At 32.9% G+C, this 27,334-nt stretch overlaps 4 protein-coding genes across 4 annotated transcripts; 1 reads left to right on the top strand and 3 right to left on the bottom strand.

Moving 5' to 3' along the window:
• Nucleotides 1-759: 759 nt before the first annotated feature.
• LOC145102578 (uncharacterized) lies at nt 760-4,123 on the top strand. The gene is made up of 7 exons (XM_079040009.1): nt 760-915; nt 1,593-1,744; nt 1,856-2,711; nt 2,825-2,938; nt 3,025-3,117; nt 3,217-3,443; nt 3,658-4,123. The coding sequence occupies exons 2-7, from the start codon at nt 1,610-1,612 to the stop codon at nt 3,892-3,894; spliced, it is 1,662 nt and encodes a 553-aa protein (XP_078896135.1). The 5' UTR covers nt 760-915; nt 1,593-1,609; the 3' UTR covers nt 3,895-4,123.
• A 413-nt stretch (nt 4,124-4,536) lies between these two features.
• On the bottom strand, nt 4,537-8,588 carry LOC145102579 (Galactose oxidase/kelch repeat superfamily protein). The gene is made up of 18 exons (XM_079040010.1): nt 8,283-8,588; nt 8,093-8,179; nt 7,939-8,007; nt 7,721-7,853; nt 7,549-7,595; nt 7,341-7,427; nt 7,200-7,261; nt 7,059-7,101; nt 6,877-6,957; nt 6,672-6,788; nt 6,469-6,574; nt 6,219-6,282; nt 6,070-6,112; nt 5,693-5,995; nt 5,314-5,601; nt 5,130-5,216; nt 4,935-5,003; nt 4,537-4,814 (listed from the first exon to the last, which is right to left on the bottom strand). The coding sequence occupies exons 1-18, from the start codon at nt 8,412-8,414 to the stop codon at nt 4,707-4,709; spliced, it is 1,926 nt and encodes a 641-aa protein (XP_078896136.1). The 5' UTR covers nt 8,415-8,588; the 3' UTR covers nt 4,537-4,706.
• A 10,031-nt stretch (nt 8,589-18,619) lies between these two features.
• On the bottom strand, nt 18,620-21,898 carry LOC145100356 (BTB/POZ domain-containing protein SR1IP1-like). Its single transcript, XM_079037660.1, has 5 exons — nt 21,678-21,898; nt 21,527-21,596; nt 20,875-21,462; nt 19,878-20,384; nt 18,620-19,316 (listed from the first exon to the last, which is right to left on the bottom strand). The coding sequence occupies exons 1-5, from the start codon at nt 21,695-21,697 to the stop codon at nt 18,795-18,797; spliced, it is 1,707 nt and encodes a 568-aa protein (XP_078893786.1). The 5' UTR covers nt 21,698-21,898; the 3' UTR covers nt 18,620-18,794.
• A 1,830-nt stretch (nt 21,899-23,728) lies between these two features.
• On the bottom strand, nt 23,729-24,312 carry LOC145098822 (uncharacterized). The gene is made up of 2 exons (XM_079036424.1): nt 24,051-24,312; nt 23,729-23,967 (listed from the first exon to the last, which is right to left on the bottom strand). Exons 1-2 carry the CDS (start codon nt 24,310-24,312, stop codon nt 23,729-23,731), a joined length of 501 nt encoding a protein of 166 aa, XP_078892550.1.
• Nucleotides 24,313-27,334: the final 3,022 nt, after the last annotated feature.

Here is a 27,334-nt window from a genome sequence, read left to right on the forward strand (position 1 = left end):
ATGTGGTTTCAGGTTTAGGGTAAAGAGATGCAGATATCTGGGGTCTATTATTTTTTTTTAAATATATAAAAAATAAATACATAAATAAGAAAAAAAATGAAAAAATAACTTAAAAATGCACAATAGTCTTTTGAGATACGATAGAGATCAAACGCACAACAAAAATAAACAGTAAGGATCATATGAGTTAGAAAATAAGTGAGGGACCAAACACACAAATTACCCAAACCATAAGGACCATTCGTGCAATTTACTCTTAACTTTTCGGTGTATTCACATCTGGGCAACATTTTTTTTGTACACATCTAGGTAACGAACTTTTTGGAAGTGTTCATATATAACCATTATGACCGGTCATATGTGAACACTTCCAAAAAGTTCGTTACCTAGATGTGTACGAACAAACTGAAAAGTTAATTATTTTGTTGAGTTCATTTTCCCTTCCGATCATAATGATTATATTTGAACATTTTTAAAAAGTTTGTTATCTAAATGTGTAAAAAAAAAATAGTAACCTAAATCTGAATAAACCGAAAAATTAATTACCTTATTAAATTCATTTTCCTTTTTTTTAAACACAATGATATATCTAGATACTATGTTTTAAAAATACGTGCAATGTTTATAATTATATTGGTATTTTTATAAATTATGTTATAGGTTATATTTATATATTTACATTTAAAATTTAAATTGTATTTACATTATTTATATATTACAATAAGTAATTGATAAATATGGCAATCTATTGATTACTATTAAACCCTCTCTGACACGATTTTGTACTTCAAAACGCCGTAGAAGACAGACGGACGTCTCCGGGAGTATTTACCAACTGAAGTGGGGAGCAGAATCGGAAGTGCTTTTGCTCATTGGTGAACGATTTAGCAGATTTTCAAAGGCCATTGTCGTAATGTAAGTGTTTTTCTTTTCTCTGCTTTCAGAATTATGGTAAGCATCACATGATTTTAGGGGTTCTTTTGATCTTCATTGCACTTAAAACGTACATGATTTCTATTCTGATTTCGTCTTTTACATGAAGAGTACTTGTTCTGTTTTTATGCAAGTTTGTAGGGTTTAGGGTTTTGTGAATTGTTTGCCGTATATGTACACTCCCGTGGATAATTGACGTTTTCGGGAGCAAAGGGAAGTCAAAATTGAGTAGAAATCTTACTATCGTACAACTATTGTCTGCTTATAGTTCAATATCCCAGAACTCTTCAATGAACTACCAGTTATACAATAACACGCAATGACTACGAACTTTGTCTGCTTATAGTTCAATATCCCAGAAAATTAGTAATAATTTCCATATTCTGTTAATCTGTTCAAACATCAAAGAAAGGAGTAAGTACCAATTTGGATTCTATATGAAAGTTATAACATTCTTAAGACTGTTTTCTATACAAAAATAACCATTGTAATGGATGACAAGAAGTTTAAATAGAATCAGATGGAACCCCCAAAAAAGAGTTGGAAAGTGGTATAAGCAAATGAAACCTGAATGTGATGATTGTTATGCATACACATTACCATTTGAAGTTTTCAAATTCTTTCTGATTGTTTTGTATTATTGTGATGATTTTTTGTAGATAACTCTACGTATAAAATGGCTCCTAAGGGAGAGGCATGCGCTGAGTGCACTCAGAATTGTCTCTTGATGCATAAAAAGGAGAAAAATCCATCACCTGTTGCCACTTCATTTGTCAAAGTCATGTTTGGTGATGAATATTCCAAAGTTTTGGTATTAACATTCTCTCATTGCCCTACACATAACCAAAATGTCTCCTTTTTATGGGATGAAGGGCGTATTTGTAAACAAAATGTTACTGATTTATCATTCATTTACTTGCAGTTCCTGCCTCCAAAATTTGCTCATACTGTACAGAAAAAATCTGGTAGGTCAACTTGGCTTGAGGATTCAAATGGTGAGAAATGGAAAGTAAGATTCACAAAAATTGATGGATTATTGGCATTTGAAGAAGGTTGGAATACATTTTGTTTAGCTCATGGGCTAAAAGTTGGCGATTTATTGGTTTTTCATTACATTATGGAATCTTATTTTGTTGTTTCAATGTATGGAGAAAGTGGTTGCCCTGAAAATAGACACTTTGGATTCACTCCCCACCCAATGAAAGAAACTAGAAAAGAACATAAGTTGACCACTGTTGACCACCATATCCCATCAAATGCAACCACCAATGGAAATCATCATCATCTTGAAATTAAAGACTCTGTTGGAAGTCAACAAAAGGAGATAAGTATCAAGAAAAAAATAACAGATGATATGATGTCACCAAACACTCATGATCATTTGGTTGCATCATCTTCTCAATCTCAGCCATCTGATTCAGATAAAGAAAAAAGTCAAAGATCAAAACCATTGGTCAACACAAACCCTGATAACACTGTTTGTGAGACTCCTACAATTGTGAAAAATAACCACAGTGTTCCTGTACAAGATTCAGAAGATGAACATTTAGGAGTAAACAGTTTACAGAAATATGACGTGTCAATCCTACAAACTAGCCCTAAAAAATCCTCTGGTGGCCGGAAAGATGATGTGGCAGCCGGAGGTGGTGGAGATGGAACTAAAGTAAAAGAATCTGGGAAGCTTCTGGAAACACTTTCCAAAAAGATGACAGAAAAGCCCAAAGAAAACACATTCAAGCCTTCTATCAAGAAAAGGTTGAGGAGCACCATGTTTCCAAGTAAGTTTTTTTTTATTATTATTTTTTTTAACCCATAATAACAATGTATGTGGATCTTTTGTTAGAAAACATGATATGGTTCTTGAACATTTGTTTTTACTATGGTTAAACAGTGACACCAACAAAGATTGTTAAAAAAGATTCTGTGTTGACAAGTCAAACCGATGTCTCTGGTTCAAAATCGCGCAATGACAATGATGCCCCTGCTTCCTCTCCTAAACCGATAGGTATGATCATTAATTTTAGAAGCTCAATATTATGTTTTTGTTTTTAGTTATTTCAATGTATATATAATGATCTTTTAATAAAACAGTTTCACCACCAAAGATTATTAAAAAAGAGCCTATCTCAGCACGCGAACATGATTCAAGATTTCACAATGTTGGTGTTCCACATAAACCGATTGGTATATGCATAATATAATGGTTAAATTTTAAATTTTTATACTTGTTTTTTTTTTCTTTTTATTAATCGTGTGATCATTTATTTGCTTAACATTGAACAGCTAAACCAATGGAAATGGCCAAGAGTCCTCCTACATTGAAACGTGACTCAATGGGTGTGATGAAAACAAATTCTAGTGGCAAGACAGATTTTAATAACTCTCATAAGGAAGAAAGCAATAATATTTTACAAAAAGTCAAACCCGAGCCTGTTGACTATGAGGACACACCCTGGACCGGTCCCACCAACACATCATTTTCTGCGGTCATGAGTAGTTACCAATATCTTGTACGTATCTTTTTTGAAACAGTCAAAGGTTTGAGTCTCAGCAGCTGCAGTGTGAGAATTTAAATCCCAATGTGGATTGCGCGCTTATGCATGTCATCTAGCGGGCCCCATTAATCTTTTGGGAGGAGAGCAGTGTGGGCCTGTTCAGAGGTTGCTGGAAGAATAATTTTTTTTTTCTTTGTAGAAACGTAGTGATGATTATAAATGTATGCAGGAGATACCGAAATGGGTGAAGTTGAAGTCGAAGGTGATTCTTTTGAGAAATAAGGCGGATCTTTGGCCGGTTTTGTATCAAAATAAAGTGGGTTTGAAGGCTTTAACACAAAGTTGGGAAGCATTTGCAAGGCAAAGAGGGATTCAGATTGGGGATAACTGTGAATTTGTTCTTGAAAGTGAAGCAAATAGTAATTTCACTTGTAGCGTGTTTACAGTACATGTTACTAGCAAATGACGTGGCAGTGGGGCCCATTTGACGTTGATATTTTGATTTGCACTATGTAAATTGTAGTAAGATGTGTGTGTTTTGGACTTTTGGTTGATGGTCGGATTGTAGGGCTAGTTTTTTTTTTTTTTTGGGCAGTGTTTGTTGATGAATAAGTCATGTCGATAAATGTTGGCAATGGATTAGTCGAGTGTAATTTCTTAGTATGATATCAATCCAAGTTTATGGTTCGACTTTATCTGTTTAATGACCGATCTTTACAATTACTAATTGATAATGTAATCACAACATTCTAGTAATTTATTTTAACGAAAACCTAACTTTAATGAACATTTTCAAAAGTTTTTTTAATGATTAATATTTGTTAGATGAAATGTTTTTATAAAGTTTTTTTAATGATTAATATTTGTTAGATGAAATGTTTTTATAAAGTCTTTTACTTTATAGTTTTTTTAATCATTGTCATTGCCCAACGTTACTTTATGTCAACATTCAAATAAGCAGAACCTTACTTGGTTTTTTTGTGTGATTGCGCTAAGAAACGTTATAATATTCTTTATGTTTTTCTAGTATTCTATAAGTCATTTTTATCATGTTTACTTTATATGTTTTATCACGATTACTTTATATATACTAAAGCGAAAGACAAAATTTTGTAAAATGAAAATCACATCACGTACAATATAATTTTTTTTGATCAAGTCTAACTACAAATCTGGAGAAAATTTCAAAAAATATACGAGTAAATTTATAAAAAGTTAAAACGTACATAAACACTACTAAAATACAAACACACTCAAAAAATTTGAACATTGGTTGGTCTATTTTGAACCCAGGTGTTTGTTTTTCTTGGTGCCCTTTTTCCTTGAAACACTAGTTTCAGGACCTTCAGCCTCTTCAGCTTTCTGCTCTGCCTCCAAGACTGCCAGCTGTACATGAAAAAAAAATTGATTAGACAATTTGTGTCTTATTTTTATTTATTTTTAACACATCACCACAGACACTTAAATACATGACAGGATATTGCAAGTGTTAGAGCTTATTAATACCTCATCAAGAATTGGCTTAAGCTCCTTGAACCGAGTTTCAGCAAGATCAAAACCATCCTTCCGGAGTTCCTGCAATCAATAAAAACAAGTCAAAGAAGATTTACTCAACAATAAAAAAAAAAAAAAAAAAAAAGTATAATGCTTTAATTAATCACTATTCACTACACGTAAATAGATAAAAAGGTGAAAGTAAACCTTTCCAGTGTGAGCAGTATGTTCATATGCTGCCATTTGCCAGTAACTGTTTGTTCGCTTATAGAAGTCCTTCAGAGCTTCCCCAGGCTTTTTAACGCAAACAATAATAATTTATAATTCAGTAATCGCTTAGAATCAATGTTTATATTTAAAAAAAAAAATTGTTTCTGCAATTAAAAATTACCATTGGAGTTCTCTGTGAGTCAGATAGCCCAAGACTAGCTCTTATTTGATCAATTCTTGCTCTTTTTTCCTTCCTTCGTAGTTTCTTCCCTTCACCTTTTATTATTGCAACAGCATCTCCCATTACATCATCACCATTAGAACCCTCCACATCATCATCATCCGTGTCATCACTATCACCTTTATCCTCATCATCATCTTCACTATCTTCATCATCATCGTCATCATCTTCATCATCATCATCATCATCATCATCCTCTGATGCTTCAACCCATTCAGACTCAGACGCCTACACAAAATAACAACAAATATAAATATATTTTTTTAAATATCAAGGTAAATGAAAATATTGTTTATAAAAAGTTAGAATGTTAACAAACCGGAATAAGGCACTTCCATTCATCAAGTTTGCTAAGATTAAGAGCATATAAATCATCCAGTGTGATTTCTTGATCTCTTATTTCCATCATGCCTCCATAAACATACAATGTATCTCTTCCAACTACCATGCTGGAATTTATACGCCCACAAGGCTTCACTACTTCTTCAATAACTGATTTTGTAGCCACCTCATCAACCCTAATGTTTCTCTCCATATTTAATGAAATATCATCAATGTTACTTTCCATATTACCAACTTCATCACAATCCATTTCATCATCTTCATCTTTTTTCTTTTTCATCTGCAAAAACATTTCAAATTACCATTTTTATTGGCATGCGATAATTTTTATAAAAAGTAAGGTACCAAAAATACCTTATCTTTTGTTGATTTCTCCTTTCTCAACTCCAATGGGTACCTAAAAGTTTAGTTATTCTTAAAATAGTTAGCTGAAAACGTCTATATAGTTTTTATACAGAAATGACACAAAAATATAAAACCTTCTTATGATTTTAAGGAATTACCAACGATTAATATCCAATTGGAAGCCATAAAGTTCATTCAAGAACAAGCTCATTAACACATCACCTGCATATACAATTGAAGTCATTATAAAATTAGAAATCGTATTAACTACACATGTTTTACACACTTCTTAATGATGAAAAATATTAGTTTAAGTTCTAAAGGCAATCATATCTACTTCTGAGAAATTTAATAGATTCCAATGAGTTTTTTTTTTTTTTTTTTAAAAAGAGAAAAAAGAAAATCAACCTTCAGCCTCCATGTCAACAACTCCACCAAATAACACAGCCCGCTTTTTATGTACACACATAGAGAAACCAGCACGAGGTCCAGGTGGCATTCCACCTTTCTTTACCTAAAACCAGATAAAGTTTAAATAAAATATAAGTTATTCATTTTTAATTATAAATGAAACTGAAAAGAGTAAAAATAAAAATAAAAAAGCATAATACCTTGTTCCACACCCAAGTCTTAGGGTCAAGCAACCACATATCCGAATGAACAATCCCTTTTTCTGAGCTGTTTTTATCAGAAGATACCTCTTTTGAGTACCCACCATATAAATAAATCTACAATTTTAACAACATTTTTATTGGTAAATCAATTAAAGATTCACTCACTTAAAACAAGAAAATAAAATATCTAATTTTAACTCACATCATCTTGATAAACAAATAGTTGGAAGCCACTTCGAGCACTTGGCCACAAGCATCCAGGTGTAGGTTTTATTTCTTGCCACTACAAAATAACACAATATATTTATATTAATTACAAAACTTAATTCGCCAAAAAAAAACTATCAACCATTTTAAGTTGTTTCACTTTCTTCATCACTTCACCTTAAAAGTATCAAGATCAAAGACGTGCAAATCATTGAAGTATCTGCATGATGAAACAAAGTAACAAATAACAGAATCAAATCTCATATCTTTTAAGTTTTAAACTCCATTATATCTGATAATAAAGAAACAAATAACAACCTGACTTCTCTGAGAGTATCATAGAAGCCACCAAAAACAACGAGCTTGTGCTTATACAAAACCTGCAAATGAGGTCTAGGGTTTACATGAAAACCCTAAAAGATGGATGACATAAGCAAAATCAGAAACATGTGAACATACCATTCGATGACCAGAACGAGGGCTAGGGCAACCTTTATAATTTAATTGTTCCCATTGATTTGTTTTCAAATCCAACATCCAAAAGTCCTGAAATCATACAACAATGCAACATTTCATACATAAGAAATAAGTCACTTATTAAAAAAATTGTCTTTTTTCATGCCCTTGATGGAAAACAAGTTAACTTCAAATCCCACAAGTACTCTACCTTGTAGTGATGGAAACGTTCTTGATTAGGAGATGTAAATTCACCACCTAGTTACAAACAAAACAAGAATTTTGTTAGTTTACAGGTGACATATAATACACTATTTTAATAAAAGAGTGATTAACTTTAGTCTTTAACTATGTGGTTTATCAGAATTCTACTAATTAAGTACCAAAAACATATAGATAATTCTTCCATGTAACAGCCTGGTGAGCACTACGAGGAGGGGGGCTGTTAGGGCTAGAAACTAGCTTCCAATCTCCTTTATCAACATCATATCGATAAAGATCGCCATACACGTATGTCTGTGTAATAAATCAACCAATTTCAAAGTAAGTTCAAGCACAATTTCAGGGAGAAAGTCAAATGAACTCATCTATAAATACAAACCTTAGTGCCATTGTAGAATTCACCACCATATAATATCATTTCAGTCTCTTTCAATGGATTGATGTTCAGCTGCACAAGAAATAACCCTAATCAATAACTTATTTCAAAATTCACATCATAGACTTACTGATACAGCTATAGCAGAGGGGTATACCGAACAATTTGACCGGGGAGATGGACGAGGAGCGTTTTCTTCGACATGAACTTCTTTTTTCTTAGCTTCTTCCTTCTGTATGCTTAACTAAAAACTCAAAAACACAATCATGGTAACTACACAACTCAAGTGAAGTATGAAACAGAACAACGCTGTGTATATGTGTTGTAATTTCGATTAAAAGGAGTACCAAAATTGCATCAATGTCGTCTTCCGGGGAGACTTTCTTAGACTCTCTACGAGCTTTTTTCACCTCTGCTTTTGCCGTTTTTCTCTCCGTTTTCTCCTTACCCTTTCCCGGCTTCTTCGTTTTCTTCCCCATCTCTCTCTCTCTCTCTCTCTCTCTCTCTCTCTCTCTCGTCTTTCTATCCGCCGCCGCCGGTAAACCGTTTCAGTTGCTACGACTGTTCTCTGCGGCAGTTCAACACAGAACAGAGTGTTCAACCAATGTGTGAGGGTTTTCTTGTGTATACGTTGAATATGATGAACGTTTTTTGCCCTAGACTTTGAAGTATTTGTCGTATCACTCCATCAACTCTGTTTTGTCTTGCAATGAAGGCGTGTTATTATGTTACGTTTTTACATACGATAAAACAGAACGGAATAACTGAAATATAAAATTATCACACTAAAATATAATGATAACTAAGCGAATGGCAGTTAAATATAAAATTATCACACTAAAATATAATGATAACTAAGCGAATGGCAGTACGTTGTGCGGATATCTATTTATCACACTAAAATATAATGATAACTAAGCGAATGTCTGTACGTTGTGCGGATATCTATTTAGTTAAAATCTTTATAAATATATGTTTTCTTAAACATAACAATATCGTTATTTTTAAATTTAATATAATAATTCGTATACTAAGTTGTATAATATATTAATGAGAAAATTTGTGATATAACCAAAAAGGAAAGGTCATTTGAAGAAAATGACCAAGAAAAAATGGATTTTGGAAAATGACTAAAGAATCCGCAGAGCACTCTCTGCGGATCTATTAAGCTCTCGGCGTATTTTGCTACACCTCTGCGGAATGTTGTTTGTTTTTAATTTTTTTAATTTTTTTTTTTGCGTTAATTTTAGTTTATTAATATTATTATTTTTTTAAAATACACTTATACATGATGTTATTATTATGTAAAAAAATTGACAAAAAAAGGTTTTTTTTTCCATTTTTTTGCGTTAATTTTAGTTTATTAATATTAATTTTTTCTTAAATACACTAATACAAACCAAATACATATAAATAACGTAATACAAACCGGTGCATATAAATAACCTAATTAAAATTATACAAATATTCCATATTTTTTATAGGTTACAAAACATACCTTAAAAAACATAAACATGCAACCCTCATAATAAACATACTTTGAAATAAACTTCATTCATTCAAATCGAACCACAGAAACTTTGATCTGTTTTCGTATTCCGTCTATGGGTTATCTGTTGCTTGTGTCTCTAGGTTTACTGTCTCTTGCATCCATTGGTTATCTAGCTCTTGCTGCCATTGGTACTCGGTGTAACACTGCCATTGGTTTTGTGGCTCTTCTTGCGGTTAGTATTCGGTCTCTTATGCCCATTGGTTATGTAGCTCTTGTTGCCATTGATGTTCGGTCTGTTGTGTCCATTGGTTGTCTGGCTGTTGTTGTCATTGTTGTTCGGTATGTTGTGTCCATTGGTTCTCTGGCTCATGTTGCCATTGGTTTTCGATCGCTTGCGCATGTTCCTCTTCTGTCGCTTTTGTCCCACTCCCTGAAGCCCCAGTACGTTTTTTAGTTTTACTTTGGTTCTTTGGAACGATTTCCTTACACGTCCTTGCATTATGAGTTGTGCTATGGCATCTAATACACCTTCTTATTTTTGGTTCCTCACCTTGATATGGAATACGATTGGTGTTTTTTGGTCTACTGGCTTGACGTATTTCCATCATGGGAGGGTTAACAACCATAAGGTCATCCGAAACCTCCCAATCACTAAGTTCTGAAAGAAGGTATACGGCATGCTCGTACGTTCTTCGATATGTTTCAATTTTATAAGTATCTATAGCAATATGCCCACAATGATCATTTTTCAAGTGCGTTAAAACCATTATCACATGACCACATGGCAAACCAGTTAGTTGCCAATATCTGCAAGAATAAGTCTTTTCCCTCAAATTCACTATGCCACCACTTTTGAAGTCATGCACTTGATATGTTGTATTGTCAACACCGGATACCGACCATCCTTGAATCCCCTCTTTATTTTTTTAACCATATCTTGAGCCCACTTCGTAAGTATTGTTGTACTTTTTTCTGTTAAAACAAACATATATTATTATATATGACATTTATCATATAATTTAAAATTAAACATAACCTCTCAAAATACACACATTATAGCTTTGATTCAATGGATGATGCTTGAAAGAAAGGTTGTGTATATTTCCCTGACTCCAATTTTTAATTGGTATTGATATCTAGATGAATTCAAGTATATACTTATTATAGGGGCATATTCTTAATGTCACAGATGTCAATTCTTCTTTTTCATTTAGTAATACCAATTGATGGAAAATCTAATTATGTACCCTTTTTGTTATATATGATATAAACTTTTCATTCATGGAAGAGTTAAAAAAGAAGATAGGAAAAGATTAGGATTTTTATGAACTATGGCCTGGGAAATTTCAGTACATAACTGATGGTATAACTCATGTGAATTCTTTTTGACAAATACTTACACCCTGTTTCTCTTCGGTTTCTTCATTAAGTGTCATCTTAGTTTAAAAACATCCGAAAATGGAAGGACATATCAAAAGAGAGAAATTTTATAGAAAGTTTGGACTTAATGAAGAAAGCCTGCTTTTCTTTATGTATTGAGTCGGAAAGAAACACTATAAGATAACATGGCTGTTTTTTAAATTATTTCAGCGTCTGGTGGATTGTAGTAAGCAAGCCTTCACTGTGTGCTTATCTCAAAGTGGTTAGGAGCACAATCATGGATCCGTCATGTTGACCTTTTGGCCTGTCTCAAAAAACATGCATCAGATCCTGACCTACATCATGAAGGAATTGTAGGTCTTGAATTCATTTGGTTTCTTTTACAAGTATCATTACCATGTCTTTTCATATGATGTTTTGCTAAAAATACTTTTCATGTTTTAGGTGAAGAAGATAAATAAAATGAGGCTTGCTGAATACATTGAAACAATGTGTAGCACCTGACTCCTGGTATGTAAGATTTATCTGAGTATTTTGTATTATTGGCCTTGGACTCGGCGAGTTGGAGGCCCAACTCGCCGAGTAGAGACAAGACTTGGGACAAGGTTAAGTTGGCGACTCGGCGAGTCCATATTATGGACTTGGCGAGTCCGCGCTGTCTGATGAAACTCTAATTTCCAAGGTTTTACACCCTATTTAAACGACCATTTGCGCCCCAACTCCACCCCCTTCACCCTCAGAAGCTCTCCATACATTCTAGCCCTTGTTTTTGTGAGTTTGAGGCTTTTTAGTGTGTTTCCTTGAAGATTTTGGGAAGGAAGAGGAGTAGATCAAGAGGAATGGAAGGAAGCCAAGCATCTTCGTGTTCTCTCAGTAATTTCTTGGAGGTATAACTCGTTTTCCCTCTGTTTCTATGCTTATTACTCCATTAAAGTCCTTCTCGAACCATGTCCCAAGCTTGTTTGTGCATTATTGGTTGATTCAAGTTGTTAGCCTTTAGATATAGACCCTATTCAGTCCCTGGAGCTTGGATCTACTGCCTTTATGGAGTCATATTGCACACAAGCCTTAGATCTACCCCTTTTGGTGCACTTTGAGCCTTAGAACCTTTATTGGTGATGATCTACACGTAAAGTTGGAAACTTTACGTGTAAACTAGGCCCTAGGAGCCCAGGTCTATGAATGGCATGGACTGGATTCGAGCAAAATCGCGTATATGGCTTTTGCATGAAGCAGACTCGGCGAGTCGCCCATCTGACTCGACGAGTCTGGTCGCGAGTCTCCGAGTTTGTCCCCTTTTCATTGTGTCGAGTTGAGTAGTGAGTCCTAGGTGGACTCGGTGAGTTGGTAGCCGAACTCACCCATGAAGGAACTCGGCGAGTCAACGCCCTGACTCGGCGAGTTCAAGGCAATCTTCTTAGATCAAGAACAGACTCGGCGAGTTGTTCATATAACTCGGCGAGTCACAGCATGAATTGTTCATCGGATGAAGATGAACTCGGCGAGTAGGATGAAGGACTTGGATATCAGTTTAGAAGGAGAACTCGTCGAGTCAACGCCCAACTCGATGAGTAGAGACGGGTTGCAGGACAATTGATTGGATAAGGACTCGGCGAGTTGGGAATCCAACTCGGCGAGCCGGGTCAACTGAAAGATGACTCTGTCTTTGACTTTTAACTTGATCAAGGGTAAAATGGTCAATTTACCCGAGGGTCAGTTAGCGGTGTTTGATTGAGTGTTTTGTGGGAATTATAGCCGGAGGATTTCCGGAGCAGCAGCAGCAGCAGACAGTCAATTCCCACACAGACCAACAACTATTTCGAGGTGAGTTTCCTTCCAGTAGGAACGGGTCTAAGGCACCAAGGCCGACCCGTGTAGACGAGATGTTAGCACCAGAGTGTGGTCTGAGCCTGTATCTCCTAGTTTAGTTAAGTATGATATATGTGACGGTATGATAGAGTTGTCTATACTTGTTGTTTGTGTGATACTTGTATATTATGAGTTAGCAGTTGAGTATGGGCAAGGCCCGTATCTCTCCGAGAGTGGAGTGTGGGCTAGGCCCGTATCTCCCAGATAGTAAGAGTGTGGGCGAGGCCCGTATCTCCCAGCTAGCGAAGTGTGGGCAGGGCCCGTATCGTCACGAGTGTGGGCGAGGCCCGTATCTCCCGGCTAGCGAAGTATAGGAAGGGCCCGTATCTTCACGAGTGTGGGTGAGGCCCGTAACTCCTAGATGAATGTTGTATGTTATATGCTTGCATGGTATGAGGTATTATGGGGGAACTCACTAAGCTTTGTGCTTACAGTTTACAGTTTTGGTTTCAGGTACCTCTTCATCGAAGGGGAAGGAGCTGGCGCGGTAGCGGCACATCATGCACACACACTGGTTTCCGCATTTACGAGATTTCTCTGGGACTTATACTATGATATTTCGATTGGTTGTATGATTTGGCTTTTAGAAATGGTTTACGTTGTGATGTGGTTTGATCAAACAATGTTTTTAATTATTAATGTTTTCTAAAGTAATGTTTAAAAATGAATTTTTTGGATGTGAAAATTGGGTCGTTACACAATGACCGGAGTGAAGGTTTCCGATAACTTATTTCCTTTTTGTAAAATAATAATGCACTTTTACTTATTTTCTTTACAATGCATTTTAAACTGAACTGTAGGTTGGTTTGGATGCAATGTTTGATGTGCAAATAGAGGATACATGAATATAAAAGATAATGTTTGAATATATTAGGTGTTACTCATCGATACGACTACATAAATGTATCACATTTTTGAGTCATGCTTAAAGGAAATATGTTTTTTATGTTTTGATACTTTTTGTAATTATTATATATATATATATATATATATATATATATATATATATATATATATATATATATATATATATATTAAAGTTCTCAAGAAAAAGAATAGTGAACTTGCTACTTTTTTGGCAGAATTGGTCCCTGTATTATTGTTGGGCTTCAAAGTTAGGAATAGTAAATTTGAATATTTTTTGGCAACTTTGCTCCTCATTCTTTACCCGTTTTGACACTTTTGGTCCTTGCAATCAATATTTTTACACTTTTTTGGAACCTTTTAATATTTAAAGTTTGGCCACAAAATTTAACGGTTTGTCAATTTTGATCCCTTTTCTAAAAAGTTGCTAATTCCTACCCCTTTAATTCTTTAGCCATTTTGACACTTCTGGTCCTTGCAGTCAAAACTTTTACATTTTTTCATAAAAACATGAAAAAAACGGTCTGGGGCAAAGCCCGGGCTTTTCATCCATGCACTTTCTACGTCTGTCATATTTATCGATTCGAAAACAACATTGAAAGCTTCTAGCCCCCGCGTAGCGGGGGTAACCTTTCTAGTAATAAGTATTATTTGTATGTATAAGAATATGAAGAAAAGTGATAGAAAGAAGGTGGTGCCAAACGAATCTGCTGCAAAATACATTAAAAAAAATCTTTCTTTGATCTTGGTGTTTCTCTTAATTCCCAAAAGTTAATATTTATGATGTAGTGAGTGTGCCTCAAAATAGTAACCCATTTTAGTAAGATAATGCTACATAAATTGTCAATTATAGTGATTTTGATTGATTTCATATTTTTTTATTTGATACATACAACAGAGACAGGTAGAAGAGATTGTCAAGAAGTGTATCGAAGACAAGGGTAGAAAGGAAGAAGGATGATGCAGAAAATTGAATAGTTATGAAGAACTCAAGATCTTTTAAAAGGTACATCATTTCATATTTAACTCACTGCTCACACACATATTTTTTTAATTATTATTGGTAAATTTATAGAATATTATCTAAATGTAGACCAAAAAATTATCCGTTTATAGCTTTGTACTTATATTAAAAATGAAAGTACAAAGCCATAAATTGATATGCTTTTGAAAGCCAAAATTTATAATAGAAAGATATATATATATATATATATATATATATATATATATATATATATATATATATATATATATATATATATATAAAAGAAAGATAATCATTAAAGTGTGTGTCTGAGACATTAACTTACTTTAAAATGACACAACACAAAACTACAAAACATACTGTGTGCGCTTCAAACAACAACATACTTTCAATTTTTTTTTTTGTTATTTTGGCTAAAAAACCACTACGTGTATGCAATTGTGTGTGTTTGAAATAGCAATGTACTTTCATTTTTTTTTCATTATTTTGCTAAAAATCCCATGACAGGAAGATATGAAACTAGAATGCTATAATATACAAATCAGTGAATGTGCATTAGGTGTAATCGGATTGTACTTTATAATTACATGATAAACATATAATGGGTTGAATGCAATAAATAGTTGTATTTTTTTCTTTTTCCTATAATGGTATTGTGCTCTTAGATTTTCTTATTACAATGTTGTACTTTCATACTTATTTTCTTTTAAACTTTAATTGATTTGTTAATGTGTTTATGATTTGATTGCAGAAAAAGATGATTATTATACGTATCTTGCAGAGTTCGAATCTAGTAATGATAAAAAGGGGCACTTGATCAATATTTGAAGGCTTATAAACTAATCTCTTGTGTTTTCTTAATAGTTAATTAAATAAAGTTTTCATTTTTCTTCTGTTTTTGTTTGATGATTTGTTGAAACAAAATTAACATATTGCTTAATTTTAGTTTTGGTTTAAGTTTCTTAGTTCTAGAGAGAGGTGGAAAATCCTTGACCCATAGCAAAGCAAGGGCATTCCCTCTAATTTTAACTTTTTGTATAGAATTATTAAGAAATGGAAAACTTTTTTTTAATATATAAATTATTACTTATTTTATATTTGTTTAATATTTTTTTTTAAATATAAAATATAATTATGTTAAAACAATTGTATTTATTTATTTTATTATCTTTAAAGTTATTACTGGGATTTTTTTTATCTTTTTAAATTTAAATACATTATCTAATAACTTAATACATTATGCAACTTTAAATTTTTTATATTTGTTTTAATGATTTTAGAAAATTTTATATTTTTTTAACGTTTTGCTCGAATAAATTGTTTTTTGATAGAAAATATATAACAATTAAATATTATTCATTTACTTATTCCAATTAACCTATGTATAACACGAAACCGGTTTCGAATTAGCATATAACTATTTCGGATTAGTTTATGTATAACTAAAAACGTTAAATAAATTAAAATTAAAATCAAATAATTGTTTCGGATTAATGTATATATAACTCGAACGAAGTTAAAGGATACGTGAAAAAACAAAGCAAATCAAAGTATTAACCAGTTAAATTGCAAACCACAAAAGTTAAAGGATGCATAAAAAAATAAAATAAATCAAAGTAGAGGGGTGAAAACCAAAGTCAGACCTGACTTTGGTTCTTAGTGGAGTTATAATAAATATGGTCTGTGTTTATTTTCTCAATGGATATTTCAAACATACGAGAAACATGGAACTAGCTTTTTTTTATTATAATTAGGCCTCGTATCACATCACGAAATATCTATGGCATCATTGGTTGTGAAAAAATTTCTAATTTTCTATGAAAATTTTTAAGTGAATAAAAATTTTGAACTCATGTTTGGTTGATTTAGTTTTCAAAAACATTCAAGAAAATTAAAAAAATTATGTTTTCCAAATTATGTGTAAATTATAAAACAGTTTTCTAAATTTCTAATATAAAAAATAAAAACTTCATTGGTTCCAACAAAACAAGTTCTCTTAAAGTTTTATTAAAAACTGGAAAAAAAAACTCAATTTTATTTTCTAAAAGAATTTTCTTGGAAAATAAAAACGGCTTTCCATCGATCAAAGGCACCCAAGTGTTTTTATATTAGGCTAAACGGTATCGAGGCGGGAAAGCTATGCGTGGGGCTGAGGTGGCAAGCTCACCTACGCGTGAACAACGCCTCAGGTGTGCATAGGTGACTTGTGGAGTGATACCCTTCACAAAAGAAGACATCCAGTGACATGAAAGGAAAAAGCAGTGTCGAACGAATCTTTTGACCGGGTAGGGATTAAACAAAAAAAAAATACAATTAAATTTAAATAACATCTTTTACCTATATATATATATATATATATATATATATATATATATATATATATATATATATACACACACACACACACACACACTACACTTTCACACTTACACTTCCAACTCAAAAAAAAATCTCCTACTTTCTTTCAATTTTCTTCAAAAAAATGGATCCCAACCAAAATACTCCACCCATTCCAAACACCCAAAACACTCCTAGTGATTATCAAGCTTATATGCAATTGTTGAATTCTCCAATTCAACAACAACCTTTATTCACTAACATTCCCTACAACTCACAGTTCTTACAACAACAACGACCACAACAACAATTTACCCAACCTCAATTCATTCCCCAATTCCAAGCTTTTCAACAACAAGCTTCTCCACAATTCCAAACTCAATCATCTCAAGTCCCATTAACTCAATCCCAAACCGTCAACCTCGACAACAACGATGAGATGGTCCAAGAAACACCACAATCATCTCGAAGAAGGCAAGCAAGAGGAAAAGGGAAAAAGAAAGCAACGACTTGGACTGGAGAAGAAGAAGCTTTAGCAAAAGCTTGGATTTTCATATCTTGTGATTCGAGGCGAGGCAACGCGCAATCTGAAAAAAGTTTTTGGAATCGTGTTGTGGACCACTTTCACGCGCTTCTTGGAAGAAAAACGGATCTGTCCTACGACGCGGTCAACGGAAAATGGCGTGATCTTTGCGCGATTTGCACAAAGTTTAATGGCATATTTGAAAATCTAAAAAATATGCATAAAAGTGGTTCTAACGATTTCAACGTTTTATCTACCGCGTGCTACCAATTCAAACTGACCAACAACGGTAAACCATTTGGTCACCAAAAAGCATGGGAAGTGTGCCGTCAAGGTCCAAAACGGGTCCTTAATCCAGAGACATCGCATTCAGACTCGACCACCGGCTCCAACAAAAGAACAAGAACTTCTTAATCGGACGCGGGTTTTGGGCTAGACCTCAATGATGACGTCGATGGTGCCGAGGAAGAGGGTCCGCCTGAAGTCCAACTCCGTCGACCACCGGGTAAGGACAAAGCAAAACGAGCGGTGTCTTCAAGCGGGAAAACAACCGCAACTAGCGACGATGGGCTTGTGGAATCCATAGATAAAACTTTAAGTTTTCTAGAAAAAAAAAATATCAATCAGCAGAGGAAGGTCGTCGCCAAAAACTCGCTCTCACCAATATTCAAATCATAAAAACGAAACCTCAACCGGATCTCGACCCTGAAAATCTCGCCATATTTATGAAAATCCAACAACGTGTCCCTGCTAAATATGACGATTAGGTTCCAATATTTATGTTTTAGTTGTTGTGTGTTTTTTTAAGTAAATTAGGATAAATAAGTAATTTAGGATTTTTTTTTTGTCGTTTAAGTATTTTAGGAAAAATAAGTAATTTAGGATTTTTTTTATTGTTGTTTTTTAAGTATTTTAGGATTTCAGTTTGTGTGTTTAAAAATTAATGCAATGTATTTTAATTTAATGTTTTTAATGTGTGTTTTATTAGAATCATTTTTTAATTTAATTTAATATTGTTCAAAAATATAAAAAAGAAAAAAAATGATGTGGAGTGGTAACTATTTCTAAGGGTTAGTGGGTTGGTAGTAGGTTACTAGTAAAGGTGATGTGGCGCTGATGTGACTTCACTTTTTGAGTAGGCTGGTGTTAACCATACCCCTTAGCCTTATATGTTCAATTCTTTCTGTCAACATGCAAGCAAAGGTTCATGCTTGATCTGGTAATTAGAGTTACGTACACTTAAAATATGCATATTATTCATCAAATTTGACTCGCATATATCTAATATGATTATAATGATACACACAAACTTTAAAGAAATACTATAATGATACACACAAACTTTAAAGAAATATCACACAAATATATCAAACGCATGCATGGAATCGAGAATCCCCTTGCCAAACGAATCAAGACATTGAATGTCTTCGGTCTTTACTTGGTTTATTCCTGCCTCTTGTACTCATAGGTACAACCCCATCAACACGTAGAAGCGGCATAACCTTCCCCAACTTTTTCGATACAGAATTTAAAAACGATTTCCGAGGAAATAGTGGCTTATCAGCAGAATAACGAGTAGCACGACCCGGGCTGCTGACTCCAGTTTTCTCGCGATCACTAGTCCATCTTTCCACTTCTTTCAACTTTATTTTCATATTTAAAAGCTCAAATTTCAGGTCCTGGTTTTCTTTTATCAGCCATGAAAGCTCATGAGATGATGGCTTGTTGGTGGTGGGTTCAACTGTTATTAGGCCATCACCACCCATGGTGCCTCTTAACCGTTGTTGTTCAGAGAAAAGAACCTGAACCACAGTTTGCACTGGAAGCCTATCATTTTGGGCAGCATGTGCACATGCTTCACGTGAAAGCTTTTCACAGTCCATCAAGCTGCAAACTTTCTTTCTTTCCATATCACTTAACGTTGGATGAGACTGCAAAATATTAGTATACAAATAAGGGTTTATGTAATAATTTAGCAACAAACTATTATGTATATATGCTCTCATTTAATCACTTTAATGTTGTTCAATATGTACCATTATCACGTGGGGCTTATGGTACTCATTTGAAACAATGACTTTTTGTAAAAAAAACAAAACAAATGTTCCTTACCTAACATTAACCTTTATGACCCGCTATATATATACTAGCACAGGTTTGACCAGTTTTGGGTGCTGATTTGGAGCAAGTAGGTCTCCGTGGTAGTTTAGTCATTTTTAATGTGGGGGAAGGGGACCAATTATTTCACATATGTTCTCATTTAGTCACCTTTACTCATTTTCTTAATTATTTATAATATATCATTTGAATAAAATAAAATAGAAGCTTTCAGTGAAGATGAACAAATAAGAACATACCAAAATATAGTTGGTTCTCCTTCCATACATTAAAAATGAGTAAAGTGACTAAATTATAACATGCTAAATTATGACATGAACCCTATATAAATAATATATAAATGTTAAGAAGAAGAGATACGCATATATACATACCTTCAAGTAAATATCAATGGCTCTATAAATTCCATCATCTGATACCTTAGCTTGTTCTGGAACATGTTCAGCAAAATCCATAAATTTGGACAGTGATAAATTCCTATCAGAAGCTATTTCAGCAAGATAACTTTCCATTAATTTTCCAACTTTTTCCATGTCATTTTCTTGGATATTTGTAGATTCTAATTCATATTCAAGGTAATTCATCATGATTCTTTGGACAGTATCCACATCAAACAATATGTCACCATCAAAATTAAAAGATGGAATTAGTATGTCATCCAAGACTGCCTGCCCGAGTTGTAAGCCCATTCGTTTTTCTAAGTCTAGCTTACATGCCATTGTTGTTTCAAGGTATATGGCTGCCCGAAGTAACATTGAAAGAGAGCTGACCGAAATTGTGTTTCTTTCTCTTGGTAGGAGGCTTACTATTGTTTCTAGAACTATCCTCATTTCGTGTTCTTGTTTTGAGTCGATTTTTTTCTTCTCCTTTCCGAGAGCCTCCTGTTTGATGTTAAATTGTACATATGAATAACTGGAAAATTGTGTGATTCCTATGGAGTTCTATAGAAAAAAATCCCATTTAATAATGAAGTGATTCATGTAGAAAGTCTATATGAACTACGATTAAAAATGTTGTCATTTGGTGACAAGTGAAGAGCCAAACGGTTAATGCAAGAAACAACAATGTAGTTTTATTTATTTGTTTACATATCATCCAAATTTCATTTCTTTCTATTAAAACATTGTACTTTCATTATTTTTCTTAATTAAAAGATTGTACGCTACTTTGAAAAATCTATCTCGTTATATCAGTGAAAATAGGTTTCTATTTGGATGAGATTTCTATAACGCGATTTTTCAAAGTACTATGATTTGATGAAGAGGTATATAATGAAAAAAACTAAAGTTGGATGATATATAATGAAAGTACACCAACTTTTCTTGCAATTTACCCTTCTTTAAATACTCCTACAACAAAAAGAAATCTTACCAAACCTTGAAGACATTTCTGAGCATAGAGCATTAGAATCGGACCAAGTGCATATTGTTTAAATCCCCTTGATATCATTGCAAGAAGAACCCTTTGAAATACATCTATTCTAAGAACAATTAAATCTTCAGCCCTCCAATCAACTATAGCTTTCAGATTTGATGAAGAGGAAGCCAAATCACCCAAGCAAAACTCACTTTCTTTGGTCACTATATATGCAATAGTATCAATACACCGAGTAATTAACTTCACCTTTTCAGCCATTGGTAACAAATTTATTGATGATTGCAAAATGGTAATAGCACCACTTAATGTTTTAAGTGCTACTTCATTTAAATAGGCTTCGGATCTCTTTACAAGGTTTCCAATTGCATAATCTTCTGTCATTTCAAGAAACTCCGAAACACATCTCACTAAGGATATGTTTTTTGTTGAAAATTCATAATTTATTCCATAACAAAACTTTGCTGCAAGTTCAAATCCTTCAGGGCCTCCAGGGACATCAGGGATTTCAATTACTAAAATATTAGAATCTTTGTGGTTTGATAATATTTTTCTTATGTAACCACACTTTGACACCAATGGAAACTGCATAAAATTATAGAAATAAGATGGATAATTACAAGAGGATACACACAATCACAAATCATACCTTGTGTAATGAAAAAGAAGCACCTCCAATGTGAACTGTAACATCACTTGGGATCTCATGGGAGAGAATCCTGTTAACATTGAAAAAAAAATCTCTTTAAATATTCAAACATACAAGTATGGAATAAAAATTGAGACAAATGAAAGCAAACCAATCACTAGTTTTCTTCATGGAATTGGCCACAAGTTGCTGACTCTAGTCTCTTGGCAGGCATTTTAAGGGCTCTAAACATCTACTGTATCAATAATTAATTGATTAATCATAACAAAAATCTTGTTATGTATTTCACCATATAATCATTAAGATAAAAAAGCTTTACAAATTACAAGCACCTAGATTTTTACTACTCAATCACCTAGGGTTTCGTTCGAAAAGACGTGGCCAAAATCCAAACCAAAAAAGGGGAGTTCAAATTTGCCCCAACAACAAAAAGGACAGACGACAAATCTAGGTGGGGAACTCCGAAATCTTATTCATATCATTTCTTTCATTGTAACAAATAATAAAATACAACTGGAATTTTTTTTCTTTTTTAACTTGGCCTAAAATCATTTGGTTTGATGTGACTGATTTTTGGATCTTTGAAAAACAAAATTGTGATTATTTTGTCTAAAGAAAATTAGTATATGAGCTATTTACGATACAAACCATATTTGGAAAATCTTCAACATCTCATGATAGTGTATAACAAAGTTAAGTAAAATGTGTGGACATTGAGCATTAATTATTTGGAAAATTATTCAATATCATAGCTTTATCATATCCTACACAAAAATGGGTAACTTTTGGCTGTTACTAGTGGCGATCCTCATTTAATCTAATCTATATAATGCAAAAGCATCAAGCGCAAAGCAAGTTTAATTTAGATATCAGATCCTCGAATCTGATTGGTATAATAATATCTAAGGTTACGAAGTATGACAATGTAATTTGTTGAATATCTATAGAAATATTAGATCCTTGGTGAATTCAGAATTTAAACTTTGTTGTCCCACTTAATGTGACAAAATTAACGACTCAAAAAAAAGTTCGGTTATCAGATCAAGCTATCAATTATACAATCTGCGGCAAGTTTTATGATAAGAAAATTTACTGAATTAACTTCAAATTTAAGCTATTATATACTTTTAAGTTTTAAGTTGTTTAAATATTTAATGTTACATATAACTATAATATGATAAAATAATAGTTTATTTTTCCTTAAATTGATAGCATTACACAGGGAATATGGAGCAAGTGACTGTACCTTTTGTGAAATTAAAATTTGTTGGGTTGTCGGTATCTTAAATTGCCATTATTTGGATGGTGGGGTATGGGTCTTATTAGAATACGCCAAGATCTTCATCTAACAAATGCATGGAGTCGTCTAAACAATTATAAGCCATAATTGTTCTCATGGGGAGGCGAAAAGGTTCCGAAGGTTTTACCGGAAAAGTTGGAGGAGATGGGTGGACTACGTTGGAGAAGGAAAAAGAAAGAGGTTAATCTGGCATGTGAAGTCGACATATGAAGTCAACCAGGTGATAGGTTTATATGAAAACATGCTCGATGGTATTGAACTTCGGAATAGCTCTACCATATACATACACATACCAATGAGATTAAAATCAAGAAATTATTAAACAAACAAATACAACCATGGCAAAGCTCCAACATTACATAAGCCAAACATAAATATAAAACAACGAGGGGCGAAACTCAAACACTATAGCTAGGGGGTTGAAATTAAAACTTCAAAACAAAATCATATAGACAAAAAAAATTGGTTCAAAATTATGACATATCTAAATTAGAAACAAGAAAACTAATAATAAATATTGTTACATCGCACTTTAAAGTGGAACTCGTCGATCTTTTACTTTTTTGAAATTTTGCATAATTGTTTCTAGACTAATCGTTTCGGCAAGTTCCATTTCAAAGTGCAAAACCAGTGAGTCGTTCAAAAACTCATCTTCCATCTTATTACGTAACCTTGTTTTAATATGGTTCATCGCTGAATATGATCTCTCTGTTGTAGCAGTGAAAATTGGAAGAGTAAGTATGAGACTATCTACTTGATAAATAAGATGAAAATTAGCCCATCTTTCAGTCTTTATCAAACCATTGACACAACTCTGAAATAGATGTCAATAGTTTATAATTTGCGTGTTTAACGACATCAATCTCATAGTGTTGAAGTTGCATCTTCAAAAGTAATTTCTCTTATTCACTAAAATCTTGAGGATAAAACTTCTCCAGTAACTGACATACATCAACACTTTGAAAAGCCTCATTAACACTTTTAGGATTTAAAGTTGTTGAAAGTTGAATCAACTCCATTGAGCTATCATTAAACCAGTGATTCAATTCCATTAATTGACAATTAATGGCTTCGTAAAAGATATCCACTTGGTAATGATGTTCAAGTGTATGATCACTATGCTCCTTACGAGCTCGAGCCCCTCTACTAAAGTAGGCAAAAGATAAATTATGGATATCAATCTCGCGATCCTGACAAAATGACTTAATAAGAGAGAGAGCAAACCATCCCGTCTTTCATCTTTCATTTTTTGAAAAAGCTTTTTGGTAGATGCAACTAGCTTCAATGCATTGCAAACATCTTGAGATTGTCTTTGTAAAGCTTGACAAAGTATATCAGTTATCTCCATTATTTCCTTCACGAGATGCAAAACAAAAATGAACTCAAATGTAGTAATAATCTCATATGTTGAATCTGCATCCCCTTTGATCGAACCAATGCCCTCCTCAATAATTTTAAGTAACACCTCACAAGTAGGACTAAACATCTTGAGTAAACTCAAAACTGATTTGAGGTGAGAACTCCATATGGTATCTCTAGCTCATTGTAATGTACCAATATGATTGAGACATCTACATATCTGTAACTCATCAATAAAAATCATATATGCAGTTTGCTCGGCTTATGCATCTCTTAGTTGTTCAGTACGCTTGGAGGAAGCACTGACAACGTTAATAACAAAATATAACTTAGTAAAAAACTTTTGCACTGCAACAACTCCTTGTGAAGCGGTCATTAATACTAACTGTAATCGATGAGTAAAACAATGAATATAATAGGCATATGGTACATACCCCAATTTCTTCCAATTCTGAAAACCATCTATAGTAAATGATCATTGGCTATATTGTACCATTCCAGAAGGTTTGTTAAATAGAAAACATGGGGAAAAAATGCAGTATCTCGACTCTTTGAGTATTCAAGCCAATGAAATAACTTAAACCAAGAAACTTGAAAGTTGCGTTTATGGGTTTCCGGTCCAGATTTTGGATATACTGGAAGCTTGCATTGAAAGGGACCAAGATTTGTATATGCTCTACGGATGCTATCTCGTTGACTAATTGGATAATCATAAATTTGTATACGCAAATTGGGATCTCGTTCAACTATATTAAGATCAATTTCATTCGCTTCAAGTTGAGCTTTTCTGGACGGGTCTCCGCAACGGAAATACTAGATGTTGGGTTTTTCTGCAACAGGAATACTACATGTTGGGTTTACTGTATCAGGAATACTAGACATTAGGGCTTTTTCATCCAAAACAATCTCGGGTGGTTTTTCAGGATCTTGGGTAGAATTGACACGTTTTCTTTTAAATAACCCTTCAATAGTTGATTGCTTTTTCATGTTGATATAAACTACATAAAATATTAACTGGTAATTAATAAATAACAAAATAAAACACCAAAATAAAATAACAACTAACAAATATATTATATCAAACAATTGTTTTTTTATAAGAATACAAGTTACTAATTTTTTTATTATATTAAAACCTAAATAAACAATATATTATGATTTTAGTTAATTCCATTTTACACTCATATACAAGCATAATCGTTATAGTGTTCCCATTTTACAATTGACATAGTACATACCACAAGTTTAAAGAACAATTAATATTATTAAATATAAGGTTGTGAAGAGTCTCTATTTCTCGAGTGGCAATATATATATATATATATATATATATATATATATATATATATATATATATATATATATATATCAGTTCATTTTGGTGAATAGTTTCCTTGCAGCTATTAGACCAAACCATAAAAATCATTACGTATTAACAAAGTTAGAAAATATTAATACTTGGTTCTTAAAATTCTGAAACGCTAATAAATCCGTGTGACTTCCTTGCATATTGCAATGAATCAAATAGAACAATAATTCCAAATAACTATAACATCTTAGTTTTTAGGGAAAATGGCTTTTAAGGGTAACTAACTGTTGCGTTTGTTCTCATTTGATCCATTTCCTTTTTTTGTACTCAATATACCATCGAACTTATTGTTTGTGTTCACCATAACCCTTTTGACTGGCTTTTAACCTGTGATAGTCGGTCAAAGGGTTATGGTGAACACAAACAACAAGTTCGATGGTATATTAAGTACAAAAAAAGGAAAGAGACCAAATGAAAACAAACGCAACAGTTAGTTACCCTCAAAAGTCATTTTCCTTAGTTTTTATTCCAAATAACGACAACATCTTAATTTTTTTGATTGAATAGTTCATTTATGGTGATTCATTTCATTTTGAAAACATGTAATACACAAAAGAATATGCAATCCAAGTTAATTTCTTTGGATCACTTTGTAGTTGTTTCCTCGGTTAGTTTTCATTTGATGAATAGTTTTTTTTATGAATGATTTTTTTCATCAATTAGTTCCATATGAAAAATACTATATTTCAAATAACATGCAATGCACTTGGTGATGATTAGTTTTATTTCAGAGAATAATTACTTTTAGAAGATTAAAATTGATGTTTTGGTTTAAGAATAAAAAGACGTTTTAAGTTAAAATAATAAGTATGCTTTTGGTATTCCTTTAATATAACATCGTCTTATTTTAATATACTTATTTAGTAATACTCTGTAAAAGGACAAGTTGGTTAATTCATCAACTTTGTATCTAAATATCCATATATTTGAAATTTTCTTATTGTAAAAGTTTTTCTTTCCCCATTAGACAACTAACCTCCTCAAACTCCTTAATTTCAGACGCAATGATATTTGCAACATAAGAAAATTACTATTTTGAATTTTGATTAAAGAAATAGCAAAAAAAAAACATGGATACCACACAATTTATTCTCTGTTTTTGGCAATGGGATTTTCTAGATTGATGGTCAATACTTAGTAAATTTGACAACAATAACAACATAAAACATTCCATGACATCAAAAGAGAGTAACAAAATTGCATCCAAAGAACATATTTTCAGTATAAATTTTGAACCGTTTCATTATGAAGACCAACTTAACATTTAAACGGAGTATTCTAATTTTAAATGATTGCCACCATTTATGGATTTAACTGATTGCCTCATTTTCTGCTTTACCAACTTCCTTAACTTTCTTCCTAACCTTTTTCCATTTATCTCCTTCCATAAGCTCATTCGCCATCTTTTTCAAATTCCAAGCTTCACAACACACGTCTATACACTTAAACCAATCTTAATCTCCTCCACCACCATCCATGCATTCAGACATTGCTCATCCATCATCGACATTTTGAAACCCTGCATTTCTTGAGACTGATGTTGCAAAAGTAAAGAGCAAAATGGACATTTTACAAAGTATATTGGCAGTTACACTATGACCAAAAAAATTACTTGGAACTTAATACGCCTTGGATATTGAATGTATTTCTCCATATAAACATTATCATTATCAAATGCATTAAATGCAGGTTCAACCACACTCTTAGCTTGTTATTGAGAGGTAAATGAAGACAAAAGGACTTAATATTGGTTGTAGAATATAGAAAAATGAGGCGACAA

The sequence above is a fragment of the Lactuca serriola genome, chromosome 4 (assembly GCF_051521515.1).
Source record: "Lactuca serriola cultivar US96UC23 chromosome 4, Lser_US96UC23_V15, whole genome shotgun sequence".
NCBI classification, from domain to species: Eukaryota; Viridiplantae; Streptophyta; class Magnoliopsida; order Asterales; family Asteraceae; genus Lactuca; species Lactuca serriola.